The sequence below is a fragment of the Crocuta crocuta genome, unplaced genomic scaffold (genome assembly GCF_008692635.1).
Source record: "Crocuta crocuta isolate KB4526 unplaced genomic scaffold, BGI_CrCroc_1.0 scaffold256, whole genome shotgun sequence".
In the NCBI taxonomy this organism is placed as follows: domain Eukaryota; kingdom Metazoa; phylum Chordata; class Mammalia; order Carnivora; family Hyaenidae; genus Crocuta; species Crocuta crocuta.
The window spans coordinates 915,836-934,252 of record NW_027530999.1 but is presented as its reverse complement, the minus strand read 5'-3'; the positions used below and the strand labels follow the sequence as shown (position 1 = coordinate 934,252).

General features: G+C 37.6%; 1 protein-coding gene across 2 annotated transcripts in view; it reads right to left on the bottom strand.

Moving 5' to 3' along the window:
* Positions 1-18,066, bottom strand: part of PEX5L (peroxisomal biogenesis factor 5 like) — a 228,478-nt gene extending 210,412 nt beyond the window's left edge. Inside the window, exon 1 of one of the 2 annotated variants that reach the window (XM_077770568.1) lies at positions 17,994-18,066. In XM_077770568.1, coding sequence (XP_077626694.1) covers positions 17,994-18,014 — 21 coding nt within the window. In that variant the 5' untranslated portion in view covers positions 18,015-18,066. The remainder of the gene's footprint in view (positions 1-17,993) is intronic. The other variant, XM_077770567.1, reaches the window with a different exon arrangement.
* Positions 18,067-18,417: the final 351 nt, after the last annotated feature.

Sequence of the window (18,417 nt, the reverse complement as noted above, 5' to 3'; positions counted from 1 at the left end):
CAGTTACTTCCTTCATGAACTCCTCAAAGCCATCCATGAGGGTTGGAATCAATGTCTTCCAAACTCCGTCAATGTTGATATTTTGAGATCTTTCTATGAATCACAAATGTTCTTAATGGCATCTAGGGTGGTGATTTCTTTTCCAGAGGTTTTCAATTTACTTTGCCCAGATCCATCAGAGGAATCACTATCTATAGTTGTAAGGCAACTATAGCCTTACAAAATGTATTTCTTAAATAATAAGACTTCAAAGTCAAAATTATTCCTTGACTGCACAATAGATGTTGCGGTAGCAGGCACGAAAAAACATTAATCTTGTTGTTCATCCATCAGAGCTCTTGGGTGGCCAGACGCACGGTCAATGAGCAGTAATATTTTGAAAGGAATCTTTTTTTCTGAGCAGAAGGTCTCAATAGTGGGCTTAAAATATTCAGTAAGCCATGTTCTAAACAGATGTGCTGTCATCCAGGCTTTGTTATTTCACTTATAAGAGAGAGGCAGAGTAGATTTAGCATCATTCTTAAGGGCCATAGGACTTTTGGAATGGTCAATGAGCATTGGCTTCAACCTAAAGTCACCAGCTGCACTGGCCCCTAATAAGAAAGTCAAGCCTGTCTTTTGAAACTTTGAGGCCTGGCATTGTCTTCTCTCTAGCTATGAAAGTCTTAGATGACATCTTCTTCCAATAGAAGGCTATTTTGTCTCTGATGAAAATCTGTTACTTAGTGTATATAGCCACTTTTATTAACTATCCTAGCTGGATCTTATGGATAGCTTGCTGTAACTTCTACATCAGTACTTGCTACTTTACCTTATTATTTCCATATTATGGACATGGCTTCTTTCCTTAAACCTCATGAACCAACCTCTGCTAACTTTGAATTTTTCTTCTGCTTCTTCCTTGCCTTTCTCAGCCTTCATAGAATTGAAGAGAGTTAGGGCCTTGCTCTGAATTAGGCCTTGGCTTAAGGGAACATTGTAGCTAGTTTGATCTTGTATTCATATCACTCTAACTTGATCTATATCAGCAATAAGGCTGTTTTGCTGCCTTATCATTCATGTGTTCACTTGGAGTAGCACTTTTAATTTCCCTTCAAAAACTTTTTCTTTGCATTCACAACTTGGATAACGGGTGCAAGAGGTCTAGCTTTTGGCCTATCTCAGCTTTTGACATATCCTTCTCAGTAAGTTTAATCACTTCTAGCTTTTCATTTAAAGTGAAAGATATGTGATCTTCCTTTCACTTGAACACTTAGAGGTCATCGTAACTGGCCTAATTTAAATACTGTTGTGCGTGCTAGGGAATACAGAGGACAGGAGGGGGAGAGAGACAGGAGAAGGGTCAGTTGATGTAGTAGTGAGACCACACACAACGTTTATTAAGTTCACTGTCTTATATGATCATGGTTTGTGGTGCCCCCAAAACAATTACAATAGTAATATAAAAGAGCACTGATCACAAATCACCATAACCAATATACTAATAATGAAAACGTTTGAAATATTGTGAGAATTATCAAAATGTGACACAGAGACATGAAATGAGCAAATGCTGTTGGAAAAATGGCACCACTAGACTTGCTTGATGCAGGAGTGCTACAAACCTTCAATTTGCTTTTTTGGGGGGGAGTTTTTTCTTTCATAGTTTATTGTCACGTTGGTTTCCATATAACACCCAGTGCTCATCCCAACAAGTGCCCTCTTCTATACCCTTCACCCACCTTCCCCTCTCCCCCACCTCCATCAGCCCTCAGTTTTTTCTCAGTATTCAAGACTCTCTCATGGTTTGCCTCCCTTCCTCTCCCCAACTATTTTTTCCCCTTCTCCTCCTCCATGGTCCTCTGTTAAGTTTCTCCTGTTCCACTTATAAGTGAAAACATATGGTATCTGTCTTTGTTTGCCTGACTTATTTCACTCAGCATAACACCCTCAAGTTCCATCCACATTGCTACAAATGGCCAAATTTCATTCTTTCTCGTTGCCATGTAGTATTCCATTGTATAGATATACCACATCTTCTTGATCCATTTGTCAGTTGATGGACATTTAGGCTCTTTCCATGATTTGGCTATTGTTGAGAGTGCTGCTATGAACATTGGGGTACATGTGCCCCTATGCATCAGCACTCCTGTATCCCTTGGGTAAATTCCTAGCAGTGCTATTGCTGGGTCATAGGGGAGTTCTACTGTTAAGTTTTTGAGGAACCTCCACACTGTTTTTCAGAGGGGCTGCACCAGTACAAACCTTCAATTTGTAAAAAAAAATAAACAAGACCTGTGAAGTGAAATAAAGTAAGGTGCAATAAAATGAAGTATGCCCATAGTTCATTTTTATAATTTAATTTAATTCTATCTGCAAAGTTCCCAGGTAAGATCTCCAAAAGTTTAAATCAAACTGAATAGACTAATTAAAAGATGAATTAGTTCAATGATTCATGACTTAATCCAATGTGCACTGCTCACTCACCATAAGGAGGCTCTGTGCTAGGCACCAGGATTGAAAAAATGAACAAGACACAGCCAAGGGAACTCAGCAGAGAACAGGGTGAGGGGAGGTGAGACAGAGGTCTGCACAGGCGCTTGGTGTAAGAAAGCATAGAGGAGGGTATATACCTTGGTTCTGGCAACTCAGGGAAGAATCATTGTAGGAAATAATCCTTGAACTGAGTTCTGAAGGATGAAGAGGGATTAATCAAGATGGTGAGATGGTGAGTGTTTTGGTCAGAGAGAACATCATCAGAGAAGCCCAGAGACATGGAAGCAGAGGTGCAGTCTTGCTAAAGTTTAGCAAGACTAGGGTCCAGAGTGCTCATGAAAAGGCCAGAAAGTGGGCCCTACAAGTCCTCTTATTCTGGAGGCCAGTGTTTTCACACTTCAGTGTACACTTAATTCACCTGCACAGTGTTAAAGTGAAAATTCCCAGGCCTTACTCTCATGGAGCCTGATTTGATAGGGGTGCAGTGGGGTCCAGGGATCTGGAATTTAAACAAGTATTTTAGATAATGATTCTATAAAAGATTGCATTTGGAAAAACACTGTTACAGATGTTGGTACACTTTGAAAGGACTTTAGAGGAGTGATATGATCAAATCAATGCTGTAGCAAAGATAGTGATAGAATACATGTGACCCTTGAAGCAAAAGGACTAGCTGAGGGATGGGGAGCGGTGCGGGGAGAGTGACTCTTTAGGTAAGGGTGATAAAGTAATCTAAGATGGTGGCTGTTAGGATGGAGAGATAGGGCAGGGTAGGAGTGAATTAGGAAGCAAGGGCTAGAATATTTAGATTAGATTTGGGGAATAAGAAAGAAAGAGGTGTAAAGATGAAGGAGGAAGAGGAGAGGATGGCTCCTGGTTTTTAATTTAGGTAACTGGGTAGGTGGTGGTGCTATTAAATAATCCTGGAAAATAGGAGAAGAGGCAGATTTTATGGATATTGTTGGTGGTGATAATACATCCAGTTTGGGACATGTTGATTTTGGGTTGGATCAGGTAGAGGTGGTCAGTTAGTGATACTGGTATTTAGTTGGAAAAAAATAACTTGTTTGTAGATATATATTTAAGATGAGCACAGATGCCAGATTAGTTGATTTCAGCTTAGCACACACATTTACTTACCTGAAAACAAGCTATGTAACATTTATTAAAAATGGCAGAATTACTTTAAAAAATAAGTCAAATGGCAGAATTATGTGCAGTACAAGCTACAGCTAAAATAATTTTTGACAAACTAGGTGCAGAAAACTGTACTTTAACTCTTAACACAGAACATTAGTGAGTGCTTCCTTGATATAACACAGACCATTTAAATTCTTTTAACATTGATTCTGAAACCAGGACAAAATCACATGAATGTGCTGGGAATTGATCCTTGGAAGATTAGTTTTAATAAAATCAACTAAGAAAGAAAACATGAGTGGCGCCTGGGTGGCTTAGTCGGTTAAGCGTCTGACTTTCGCTCAGGTCATGATCTCGCGGTTTGTGGGTTCGAGCCCCGCGTCGGGCTCTGTGCTGACTGCCAGCTCAGAGCCTGGAGCCTGTTTCAGTCTGTGACTCCCTCTCTCTCTGACCCTCCCCTGCTCACGCTGTCTCTCTCTCTCTCTCCTAGAAATAAATAAAACATAAAAAAATTTAAAAAAAAAAGAAAGAAAACATGACTTTTATTTTGGTACTTTCAATTTTACATTGAATTAGTTGATGAATACTATTATTCTGATTTTTGTAATGTTAATTCTTGACTTTCTGCCCCTAAAGTAACGGAAAGTTCAAAATCAATTTCAAGAAATCAGGGACCAGTGCCTCCATTTTAAGTAGGATATTTTAACATCAATTGAGATTAGTAAGAGCTCTGTACTTTTCCTTTACAGTAATCTTGATCTTGCCATTTAGAAGTTCTCTTTCAACAAAGCTGGAGTTTTCTCTTTCCCTGAAAAAAACAAAAACAAAAACAAAAAAACAAAAAACTGGACCTCTAAGAGAGGAAGAAAATAAGAGACCTCCCCCAAGTAAACAGTGACAAATTACTGAAGTCATGTCTTTTCACTTCTCTTCTCTTTTCTTTTCCTTTCCTTTCCTTTCTTTTCTTCTTTTCTTTTCATTTTGTTTTGCTTTGTTTCATTTCGTTTCAGTTCTTTTCGGTTATTTTATTATTTTTTTGAGAGAGAGAGAGAGAAAGTGCACACATCCGCATGTAAGCAGCAGAGGGGCAGAGAGACAGGGAAAGAGAATCCCAAGGAGGGTCCGTGTGACAGCACGGAGCCCCGTGCAGAGCTTGATCCCATGAACCATGAGGTACTGACCTGAGCCGAAATCAAGAGCCTGATGACCAACTAATTAAGCCACCTAGGAGACCCTTGAATTTTTTATAATAGCAAAATAAAAAGGAAAACATAAAAGTAAAACATTTAGGTAAGTGACAGATTTTGGAGGTGGGGGGGGGTCATGGCTTAATTTATACACACAACCCAAGATTCTGCTTCTATACATGCAACACAGAAGGTCTCCACACCGGGCCTCTGAGCTTTCCTGGCTTGCTGTGTATTTTGATTCTAGGGAGGCTTTCTGCACAAAAATATGGATGTTTCACAGCTGCCCTGTACTCCACTAGGAGAGTGTATCCTATCACACATAAAGGTACTCCTAGGGTACTAAATAAATATATGCAGATGCTGAATTCAGAGAACTGATAAAGCTGTATGGATTTAGCACCTGTCCTGTATAAATGACAGAAAGAATGCATCAGAGATTTCTACCCTTCAAGGCCATGCAACATTCCACAAAACCTGCAAAATCTTTTTTTTTTGGTCTACTCACTGTTAGTTGAGTCAGTTTGGAATAGGTGAGGTACTGATGTAGAGATGTGACCTGAATTTGCTATGTAGGCTCAAGAAATAGAGTAAAAAACCCAGATAAACCCAAATTTTGGTCTCCCAACTGATTTGATGTAGGATTTTGGGTGAGGCAATCAACCCTGTCAGCTGCATTCTCTCTATCAGCAATAATGAAGATAAAATATCTATCCTTTGCCAACCTGACTAAAGCATTCTAAAGATCAACTTTTATAAGGTTCTCACACAATGTGTCTATTGTAGCAGAGACAATCAGTATTCTGTCATAGTTGAGAGTTCTGCCATATTGAGGATAGCTTTGTAGAAAAGTATCTCTTGTTATTTGCAGAATAGGGGTAGGGGAAGAGGTATGGCAGGATCCTTCCAAGCAGCACATCCCTTGAAGAATTAGGGAAGATTGATCTTTGACTTCATAAGAAATAACAAGTGTCTTGATGTTAGCAAAGCCTTTTAATTTATTTTTCAAGATATGGTTCTTAGTGAACTGAGGAAATCTGCCCTGACCAAACATTCAGAGATGTATTGTATCACTAATTAAAGGCCCGATAAAAATAGAATCCTAGAGCTGGAAAGAAAGCCAGTAATCCTGTAAGGCAACCATCTTCCATAAAGATTTTAGTAAACCCACATTCAACCTGTGTTTGAATATCTTTGATAAAATAGAGCTCAGTTCTTCACTGTTCATCATACACCTTCACACATGCGCGCGCGCACACACGCACACACACACATCACAGACTAGAATGTTAGTTAAAGGAGACTCTCTTCAGAGTCATACATATGGTTGTACATAATGGTTGTACAAGAATGCCTGGATGAGGCGGCACAAATCAGGTCTGAAATCCATCCCTGTAACTCCACTTTCTAAATCATGTGCCTGGGTATGAGACTATGTCCTCCAGGCAACAGGAGAGTCCATGTATTTGACTCCCTAGGGAAGATCTCTTTTTATAATCTGGTCAGTAGTGGGGCACATATCACTGGCATAGTTATTTCTTCTCTCCTATTTGAGAAAGCTTAGACATGTGATTTTTTAATCTTTTTACCCTGTACCTGATGAGAATTGCTCCTCCATATCTCAGGCTCCCATGTCAGAATAACTGTGAGAAATACAGTAAGAGGATCTCCATATTCAGACAGGCTTACAAAATTGACATGTCCCGTGGATGACCATAGTGAATGCAACTCCTTCCTTGGATCCTTGGAAAAATGTGTGAGTGTGTGCGTGTGTGCACGTGTGTGTGTGTGCATAACTGGGGAGGTCAGGTCTGGAGGTATAAGAAACCTCTTACAACTGGGTGTAAGCAAATGATGGCCTCCTAGGGCAGTTCTAACTGATGTTCTGTCATCTCAGCGGTCTCACGGTATGTGTGTTAGCACTATGATCAAAATCTCTGTTGACAACTAGCTGAGGTGGTGAAGAGGTGTCTAGAACCTTAGAGGCATGGATTCTAATTCCAAATAACCTTGGGCACTTAGAGATATAGTTAGAAACCATTAGGAAAATCTATTATATTTCTAAATCTGCAGCTCCTGACTGTCCTCAGGCTTTAAAGAGTTTGAACCCATTAAACTGCGTAGACTGCTTTGACAGCAGAGTGTTGGTTAATTACAGTGGCAATCTAATTATAAGGTTTATAAGGTTTCCCTGTAATTGATTCCCTTTCAAGTGTGTGGAAACTTCACTTGATATGCATTCGCTCCTAAAACTTATGGGAATAGACCAGATTCTGGGGCTGTGTGTGTTTTAGAATCAGGAAGTCCATCCCATTTGCACTTTGGAGTCCTTATTCAGGACAGTAAGGGATTCTTCTTAGTATTTCACTCATTCATTCTTTCATCAATTCATTCACCCATTCATTCATTCATTCATTCATTCATTCATTCATTCATTCAATAAATACTATATTAATAGTATGTACCTAGTGCTAATAGTCTCCAGGAATACAAAGATGTATTGGATATAGTCACTGCCACAGATAGGCTTACTAGTTGAAATTGACAGAAATAAGCAATTTAAGTTATATGTTAATTACTGGTATTCGTGATGCATTTAAGGTGTTAAGGAAGCATTGAGGAGGAGATCCCTAATTCTGCATTGTGTGGGAGAAAATGGGAGAATGGTGGTGGGGGCACAGAACAGCACTCACTGAGGAGATAACATTTAAGTGCAATATTAAAGGATGAATAAATATTCAGTGTACAGAAAGCAAGGGTTTGGGATGGGAGAATGAAAAAAATGTAGCACTGTGAGGGAACAAGAAGATCAAGCATCTGCCACTACTGTAGACAACCAATCATGACAGGCACTGCTGTGGCAGAACCTCTTCCTCCACACACAATGTATAGAAAACACTTTGCCAGCTCCATAAAAACAAAAGAGGTAATCCTTAATAAGGCATCACAATGTATGAGTACATTAATCATCTCCATGTCACAGATGAAGGAAGTGAGGCTTAGAGAAATTACATTATTAGAGCAAGATCACACAGATAAAATGTTAAGGAAGCCAGGATTTGGACTTGGGGCTGTCTGCTACTGGAGCGCAAGTATGTTTTTGTAGCCTCTTCAGATATGAGGATTATTAAGTAATGTATGATACATGTCGTCAAAAAGCTTTCAGCATACTTTTTTTTTCATTTTGAGGAGAGGCAATTAATCCCATCAAGACCTAGCCCCTCACTTTCCTCATATGTGAAATGACAAAGTTGTGCTATGTGAACTCCAAAGACCTTTATATTTCTAAGCTATTTTAATTTAATCTTGCCTCAAGCTTAAGAACACTTTCTTTTTGTCTTACATATATCTTCCTAAAGACTTATATAATAGACTGCATATCAGTATTAAAGACTCAAATGCACAGGGTGTTTTGATTATAATCATCCTTTGGATGAATATGAAACACCAATGTGTCCAGTTTTCCACATTAAATTCCTGTATATGGAGGAAAAAATGTTCTTATCACTAAAGTACATGATATATATTTTAATACCCTGATTAATTACTAAATTTTTCACAGAGCTCTTTCCAATTTTTCACAAAGAATAGGAGTGAGCAGTAGATGGACATTGATGAATGATGGAGGGATCATTCTGCTCTTCTTTGTTGCATGATTTAATAAACCAATGTACTCTAGTTTTACTGTATTCTTTAGGGCTGCATGTAATAGGCAGTATCAAACAAAAGTTTAAAGAAAATTGTTTTCTTTTAACTATTTTCCCTGAAGGCAGACTAGACTTTAGTCAAGTCAATATAGAGAGGTGTTTATTTTACTTTCAAGCAATATCTATAACAAGTTGTAGTGGGTATTGGCTTTTTTTTTTTTTTAACTTTACCAAATCTAAGCTCTGTATTTGGAAATTGCCCACTTTTGGAGTCTTGGTGGTAAGCAGATATGCACTTTCCAAACTATCTTGCAAATAGGGTATGGATGTGTGATTCAGCTCCACCAACAGCCACACCTGTCCCCACTCTGAATTGGGAATAGGGGGCACACAGAAGCAGTCACAGTAGAGAATTCATCCTGGAAGTGGGTGGGGGAGCAGCTGAAGCTCCAACATGGGGTTTCCATGGCAGCAGCAGCAATGGGGAGCAGCTGAATCAGTGCCCAAGTCTAGAGTATAAGGGGTGCAAGCTCTGATGTTTCTTTTCTGTGAGGACAGCAGTGGGGTCTGCACTAGCCTGGTTTGAGGTCTGACTGAGGTTGTACCCTGCCTGCTGCCTGTTCTCTCCAACCCAAGTCTTGTTCTATAAGTCTGTGAGTGCCCCAAGGTACTTTTTTAAAACACATTTTAAGAAACTTTTTGTTTTGAAAAAATATCTAGTTACAGAAAAATTGCATGTATAGAACAATGGACTCCCATAATACCCTTTCCCCATACTTACCAAGTTTTAACATTTTGCTATATATTTTTTCTCTCTCTCTTTCTCTCTGTCCATTTATCTTCCACTCTCTTTATGTAATTATATTATATGTAATATTATTTACATTATTCTAAATCACTTGAGAGTAGGTTACATACACTATGCCCCTTGACCCCTTTATACTGCAGCATGTATTTCCTAAAAACAAGGGTATTCTCTTACACAGCCACAGTTTAGTTATTCAATTTGGGAAATGTAACACTAATATTAATCTAACCTTCAGTCTATATTCACATTTCAATTATGCCAACAGTGTGCTCTATAACAATTTTCTTTCCCAGTCCAAGATCCAATACAGGATCATGTGTTGCATTTAGTTGTCATATCTCTAAAGTCTTCTTTTAATGTGTATACATCTTAGGTTTTCCTTGTTTTTCATGATATTGACATTTTGAAAACATAATCTGTATCTTTTATAGAATATCCCTCACTTGGGGTTTGTCTGAGGGTTTCTCATGATTAGATTCAAGTTGTTCATTCTTAGCAGTAATATTATATGAATGATATTGTATGTTTCTCAGGCCATCACATCCAGAGATAACATGCAAATGATTACCATATTGGGAATGTTGATTTTGATTACTTAGGGCGTTATCAAATTTCTTCACTGAAAAGTTACTATATTTTTGTAATTTAGATGATTGATATTTTGATGTTATATAAACGTCCTGTTTCTCCTCGAACTGCCTCCTTCCTCAGATTTAGCATCCATTTATCATTTTTGCTTGAGTCATTTTCTTACTATGATGATTGCAAAATGGTGATTTTTAAATTTTCATCATTTCTCCTATATTAATTGTCCATATATACTTTTAATAAATCCCCTTTCTGCTTGAGCCAGAGTTGGTTTCCATTGCTTATAGCTAAGAACCCTGGAGGTTAATTTACTTGTATATTTAGGCAGCTAGTTCTAAGAACCTATCAGACCAGTTTACTCAAATGGTCAATTGAGTCAGTCCAAGGAGAGACACCTTTAAGAAAAGAAATGATATAACTTTTCATGGTGCCTCATTCCACTTTTAAAATACACACACAGAACAGACCTTCTTCCACTACCAGCCAAATGACTACAAACTGAATATATAAAATATCAAATAGACCAAAACTTGAAAGCAGGAAAGTACCAATGCTTGTGACTAAATGCCAAACATCAAGATATTTGGGGATATTGAACAGTTTATTAAAATGTTTATTTTTCACTTAGATTTTTTGCTTGTAATAAACATCAAAATGAAGAATAATAGTTTAATGGAAATAGCACACTAGGGGAAGGCAGCTTTTTCTCAAGTGCTAGCTCCACTAACTAATATATGCGGGACTTTGTGAGCAAGTTTCTTACTTTTCTGAACCTTAATTTCCTCATCTGTGAAATGAGATGGTTGAACAAAACACTTTCAAGAGTCTTTCAAACTCTGGATTTTATGACCCCAAAACTGAACATGAGTGCAATTGTTGGAGACATCAGGAGTTGTTAACCTAGAATGTTCTAATGAGGACATTTGGAACCAAGATTATTCTGGTATAAAGATTAGCAACTGTGAGATAACTCCCAAGTTATTCAGAGAATAGAAACATCAAAACAATTTAGAGAAAAATTTAGTCTAGAGATGGTAAAGCTGTCTGACTAGATGTCTTTCCCAAGAGATAAACAGTCTCACAGTGCTTGGCATTGGTCAGATCACATCTTGAGCAGTGTGTCTTGCTCAGAGGGCCATAGTTTCATGGAGCCATTAAAAGATCAAAAATGTCATTATGAAAAATGATTGAGTGAACTGGGTTGTTTATCTTGGAGAAGAAAAGATTTAATGGGATCAGGACATGATAATTCTCTAACACTTGAAGGTTTGCTTTATTCAGGTGGAATATAATATGGATTTTTGTGTTTTCTCCAGACAGAAAAACTATAACCAACGGGGTGGAGGTTATGATATGGATATAAGGAGGAAACTGTATTTGAACATAGTTGTGATCGTTGCTTTTATCAGCCCCTCTGTCAGGGATATCATTATGTCTCTGTGGTCTCAGAAAGCTACTCCAGAATCAAGCTTTTTGCTAGGGTCTCAGTGCAACAAATCAGGCCTTGTTCTCCATGTAAATGTTTTCAGATCAGTGCTTCTCAAATGTCAGTGTGTATATAAATTACTGGGTATCTTGAGAAATTTAATTTCTGATTCAGTAAGTCTGGGGTGGAAACTGAGATTCTGCATTTGCAACAAGCTCCCAAGTGTTTCATGTGCGCATCATCACCTGCCCAATCAGACGTTACATTCCCGCGTGACCAAAGGATATTATTCCGTATAAGTATGCATGTTACAATTAGCATCCATGTGAAAGGAGGTAAAAAGATGTTTTGCAACTCCAGCAGCTTCATCTTCTCATGATGTTTAAATGTTTTCCTGTTTCTTTTTTCCTTAAAACAGATTCCATATTTTCTGACCTTTTACTATTTTTGATCACTTTGCATACTGGCGTAGCTCTATCTACTTCTAGGTAGCCATGAAGTAATCCCCCAGCATATCATGAATTTTGCTTATTTTAGGTCATTACTTCAGTTGACTATAACCATTTTTGGTAGGACCCACAGACATATACACACAAACACATATACCATCTCATGGTGCTTTTTATTGGATTTTGCCCACAAGGCATAATGGTCTAGGAACAGAGGCTTGTGTGTGTCCAAGGACCCAGGCCTACTTTCAGCTCCCCTCCCTTCATTCTAGGCTTTGTCCACCTCCAAACAGACATCTCACTCAATAGCAACTGGGTAATGTATCCAGGGTCTTTTTATTATCACGGGAATGTTTATGTCACCCTGATACAACACCAGTTTTAACCCTCAAGACCATTAGAACAATTGTAGCCTCTTCCTGCATAATGACCCTTCAAGCATTTATATAGAGTCATCGTGGTCTCTTAGTTTTTACTTTCCAAACTAAACATCCCCGGTTCCTTCAAAAATTAATCATATGAAATGGTTTGAATTCGTCTGCCATACCAGTTGCTTTAAAAACAAAACGAATTTTAAGAGGGTGTATGAGAGTGGGAATTTTGTGGTTCCCTAGGTAGATTTCTGGCATTACAACACCAATCATCTCTGGAATCTTCATGACTTATAGATCACCATATGGCATTCTGTTTGGAAAAAAATTTTTTTTCACTACACTAAGTCGCACTTGCAGGGTTTTTCTATTGTTGTTGTTGTTTTTCATAGGAATCTATGAATGAGCAGGGGTTTTGGGGAGTTCTGTAAGCACCTTCAATGCAAACTTTCCCACTTGGCTCAGGTTCCCTTCATTTCAGAGCTGCTGGCAAGCTTCTATGTGTTTCTCTTGAATGAAATGGTGGATAACTAGCCTCTTCCTCTCTAAATGAGCTCATTTTTTTTCATCTGTGCAATTTCTAACAGTGATTGCCTGAAAATAATACATAGGAATGATCATTTTAGTAAAATTTCACATGGAGAATAATAATGGTCATTTATCTAATGGAGTTTTAATAGGAGAAGTAGTATACTGGAACTAATAAAGATCAGTCAAAAATGACATAATAAGACAACACTGGCAGTATGTTATGTTATACTCTGATGTCTGAACAATCAGCTATGATCTGGATATTTAATAGGGTATTAACTATCTTCCTGTATATATTCTGTATAATACGCTAATATATAAAATACAAAAATCTTTCTGAATAGAATAGGGAAAGAAGTTTTCATTTGGTTTCCTTAGTAAAGGAGATGGCACAGGTAAAGACGGGTGGAAGTGGGTGAGGTGGAGATGAAGGAAGGGGTTGTTAACAGAAATGTAACCCTTAATTCATAGCACTCTGGTCTTTGTGCCTGATACGTGGGTTACATACTGTAGTACATAAATTCTGAATTATAGAAAGGTGATACATATTCAGAAACTTGGCAACCCCATTTCCTCTATCAGTGTATTTGAAATTACAGCATGTTTAGATGCCCCAAAACATTCAGATTGGACTTAAGTTTCCTAATACAGAAACATGAAACTGGGGCTTACCTTCACTTGTAATGCAGGAAATGCACACTAATTCTATGAGTACACCAAGAAGTTAATTCTAGAATATAAAACCTTTAAACAACTCTAGCTTATGCCTGTGTTGGCAACATGTGATCTCAATGAAAAGTGTGAAAAAGCAGACTGCCAGATGTTTTGACTACATGATACATCACATCTTAATGTTTCCTAGGTTGGCTGTAGTAATACTAGAGATTCAAGATTTTAAAATTAGCAACTTCTGTTCTAACTTTTTCTTAGTCTTTACTTTAAAAATGTTTTATACCCAAAACTTTCATATGCTGGAATTTTTTCTTTAAAACACGTGCTTTTAGGAAGAATGTTTATAAACCATAAACAAAATCTCAGAAGAACATATCATGTGTCTTTCTATAATAAGTGTATTATATAAACTGTTGGCCACTATGACTGGGGAGTGATGTTTTCAGGCTAATCAATATTATACCATAAATATTATAAGTTTTTAAGTGTTAGAAGTTCAGTATTACTCCCATACCAAGCATGATTTGCTGTAAATATATCAGAAAGCACTTCAAAGTCTTGCTGGAACTTGTGTCACCATTTGAGCATTGGCCCCACTGTACATGCATTTCCTTGAGCAGAGTTCTAGTTAATACTATTTCTGACAATACATTCATTCAATAAATGAGTATTAATGCTGATTATCATTCATAGGAAGACTTTGAGGAGGGGGGTACAGATGCCGTTTGAGATGGCGGGAGAGGGGAAGGCAGGGGCTACATCTGACCAAAACAACCAACCCCAGTGTCAGGCCAGCATTGCCTCTTTTTCCTTAAAACATCCCCTCCACCAAACTAATTTTCAAAGATTCTCTTCTGAAAATGCAAATACCACTGCAGGGGTGTGTATATGTGTATGTGGTGTATTGGTATTAATTATATCTTCGTTAGTAAAAGGTTGATAAAGGGAATGGCACAGGATAAAAAATGGTGGCATCAAGGAAGAGAAAATGGATCTTTTGGAGAAGTGGAAATACCCATGACAAATATTACTTAGTTTACAGTTTTGCTTTAGGGTCTCAATTATGACTAGCTACTATTACAGATGTTGAAATAACATTTTATAACCTTATTTTGGATTGGCTTCTTATATTTGTTGTTTCTAGTGAACCTAAATGAATCCCCTGTGGCCAGATCTAATTTATTAGCATAATTCATGTTACCCAACCTGTTCCCCTTCATGAATTTTTTTAAAAGCTAAGTAATGTCATAAATAAGGACAAACACAAAACTCCTTTGGGGAAAACAAATAAAATGGCTACTTTTAGAGCTGTTAATAATCTTATGATTATTTTCACTTAAATTTTATTTAGTTAATGTCTTGTGAAGCCAGAAGGATGTTGGAATGTTTCCTTAGCTAGCTTAAATAAATTTAAAAAAAAAGTCTGGTTTTTGAGGCTCATAATGAAGATCAGTTACAATTACAAATAGATTTTTTGTTTGCCTTCTGAAATAATTTTCTTTTATAACAAAAAACATTACTGAGGACACTTCATTAAAAATTAAAAAAAAAAAAACCTTAGTTCAAAATTGAAATTACATTGGTCTATATTTGTACCATCCCAGAAAAAAAAAAGTTTGGCTAAGGAAATATTCAGAGACATGTAATTATTTTGCTCTAATTGGCACTGTTAATTCACATGCACATGTGCAAATAAGCATTGCACTACCAAGCATACAGAGGTATTGAAAGGATTAAGGCGGAAGGTTATCTGATAGGAATAAAGAGTATGGTCTGAATGGATTCTAAAATATATTTAATCACCATTGGCACCCTTGGTCAAAAGGGAAAAAAAAGTAAATCTGTAACAGTCACTAAGGAAACAAGCTTTGCTTAAGTTGCTTGGGTGATAAATTCCCCTGGGAAATAACTAGCGAGGCAGCTGGAAATCAGCACAACTCTAGGGCCTTGCTCCTAAGAAATATACCTGTGGCATTTACTATAAAACCAAGAAATATATGCTGCCAGGCCTCTATCTATCTACATGGGGATATCAACTTTTATCTTCAAATGAGTTAGCAGAGTGTGATTTTGAAAGTCTGTGGCTTCTAAAAATGAATTCAGGTTCTATGGTAAACTAGATAAATTAGCTATATGTGAAAGACTTAATAGACTTTATTTACAAAATCATTAACTTATAAAAACAAAGGCACTCCAGGAGTTTTTAAATTAGACTATTTTTTAAGGCTTCTTGTGAATATCTTCCCCACTCAAGACTGCCTCTTTATAAACATTTTATTTTCGAATCTTTTGGGTGAAGAAAAGAATTAGAAGGCAGCAAATGATCGCAAATGTTTTGTTTCGCTCGCATTTTAAGGTATCAGCCAAGTAACACCCGTGTCTCAAATGAACTCCAAAGTTAGCAGAAGTGTTAGTAAATGTGCTCATTCCTGGTCCAATTTACCAAATATGTATTCAGATTTTTAATCACAAATATTTTGGAGTGTTTGGACTATCTATCTGCTCCTTTGTGATTACAGTCAGGGACACACAGGAAGATGATGCTATCTCTGATAAGGAAGGACTCTTTATTTTTACCTGAATATATCAGCACAATGGAGATTTTGTCTACAGGCTCAATATTATTCTTTGGGAATGAGACTGGACTTTTCAAATTTAAGCAACTATTATAAATCAGGTTGTAATAGGCATTATTTCTGGGGGAGGGAAATCCCACTCAGATGATCATATATATCATTTAATAGCTACTATACTATTAAAGCCTTAGAAGTTTTATATTTAACATTAATGGTCAATAGTAAATAGGAAAAAAATATTGTGCTCTGAAATTTTGGCAAGCACATTGATTATAGTCTTTATTTAGTAATGTTTTCAAGTCAAGCTTGGCAGCAAAGATTTGTGAGTTTTACTGCAAGCCATTATATTTGCTGTTACAGCAATGCACAAGCAAAAAAAACATGAAGTTGGGAGCATGTGCAGAATCTTACATATTGTTTATTCTTCCAAAGTAAAATGAAACCCTCTGACATTGTTCTAGGAGATTCAAATTTCAATAACATCCTTCCTTGAAATATTCAGAAAATTGGGCTAGAATTGGTGCCTGAATTTACCAGACTGCTGCTTCAATTCTTTATTCACAAAAACATATTTTAAACAAACAAAAAATAACGTGAAAAGTTTTTGTAAATTACCCAAGTAACCAATTATGAATTTTGCGTGAATGAGCAATTTTCTGAAGATTGACTCTATTCATTAAAACCTTCCTATATTACTCCTGTGAAGAAACTGCTTGGGGATTATAAATAGATAATACATAAAATTATAAGTATCATTCTTAGGTGCTGATGAAACATAAAACTATAGAAATGATCCTTTGTTAATTTTTTCAGGAGTCTGAATTCAATGTTTCTGAATGTTTGAATGTTCCTTTGTTGCTAAACTTTCCAATTAATGTAGCTTTAATAAGAAACATGTAGACCACATCTATTATATATACTTAGAAATATACTTCAGTGACTAATTACTGCCCATCAACTGTGATAGAATTCCATTAATAATTTTCAACAGGATGATGTCAATAATATGGGAAGTACTTTTGGAATTCTGATAGTGCTGATTCAGAAATCTTACAAAACTTATGACATTGATTAATACCATTTTATATATAAATCACAGTCTGAAAGAATTTCCCCACAGACTTAGAAATTAAATATTTGGTAATACTAAGTCACAAATGCAATAACATATCTACCTATTTTCAATTGCTCCAAAGACACAGAAGCAACATCATCAAAATTCACACATGCTACACACAAGTGTGAAGATACCACATATAATGACTGTATTTGACCATCTTTGGAATGGAAAGGAAGTCCAAACATCAAACCTGATGACTAAAGCATTTAGGAACAGCAGAAAGAGCTCAGTTCATACTTTAGGAAGCTGAGTTAGTATTTCGTTTATTTTCCCCAAAGCGTACAGCTGCCTTTGTAAGGAAGAACCAACCATGTGAATGAGAACTGAAGTCAAGGTTAAAATAATTTTTCCCAAGAGAGTAGAGTGCATCAGAGAGAAGCAGAGGCTCAGCTCAGATGAGCATTAATAACCAGAGGCAGCATCTTCCCTGAAAAACATTAGAGTCTCTTGGACATATGTTTGAAATTCATCCTCCCAAGTCATCCTGTGACTGTAGAGATAGGTGACAATGTCCCACTCTCTGAAGGGGGAAAATACAGCACAAACCATTTAAAAAATTATTACTTTAAAAAATTATACAAAAGTGGCAAAGTGTTCTAACTGTCAAGAAACCTTTGCAGATGGTAAAGAAAAAGCTTTGTCTTTCCTATTATTGTTTTGCCCTTCAGTTGACATACATGCCGAGTTGCATCAATAGGATTACAACGGAAACACAGTCATCTCTAGGTTTCCTCTGTTTGGATTCCTTGATCTTGTTTAAAGAAACAGGCTCAGGGAATGCACAGAAAACAAACTTCCCCAATCGAAGTTCCGAGGTCGTTCTTCCCTTTCTCCCACCCTCAGAAACCTGTCTAGTTTACTGGACAGAAATGTCATGGTCATGTTGCACCACTTCACTTGTTGAATTGTGTGAAGCCAGCGCTTGACCACAATAACTTAGTGAACCACCTTGCCCTTAAATTAGCCCCCACGATTTCTTTCTAGTTCGGTGGAAATGTCTTACCTGCATGTGTCCCTGGTACATTCTGCTTCGGCTTCTTCAAGGCTCCCTGAGGCCGCCGGATGCTTTCCCTCGTGTCTGCTTGCACACCAACAGAAGAGAGAAGACGGCTGCACACTGTGATCTCGGACGGTGCCCCTGAGCCAGGTGGAAGGCTCCAGGTAGCCCGGCCCCAGTGGCCCCTGGCCGCTCTGCGGGCTGCCGGGAACTGTTCTCCGCTCGGGGTGCTGAAAGCGGACACTGGAGAGCGCGCGGAGGAGATGAGGAGCCCAGGCGGCCACGCTCACCCGCAGGCGCAGGTCCTGCTTCGCCGGGCGTCTCTAAAACTCACTCCTTCTCCACCGAACTCTTTCTCGCTTCCTGCCGGGCTGCCTCATTTCTCTTTCCCTATCTTCGTCACGAACCCCCTTCTCCTCCCAACCCTGAC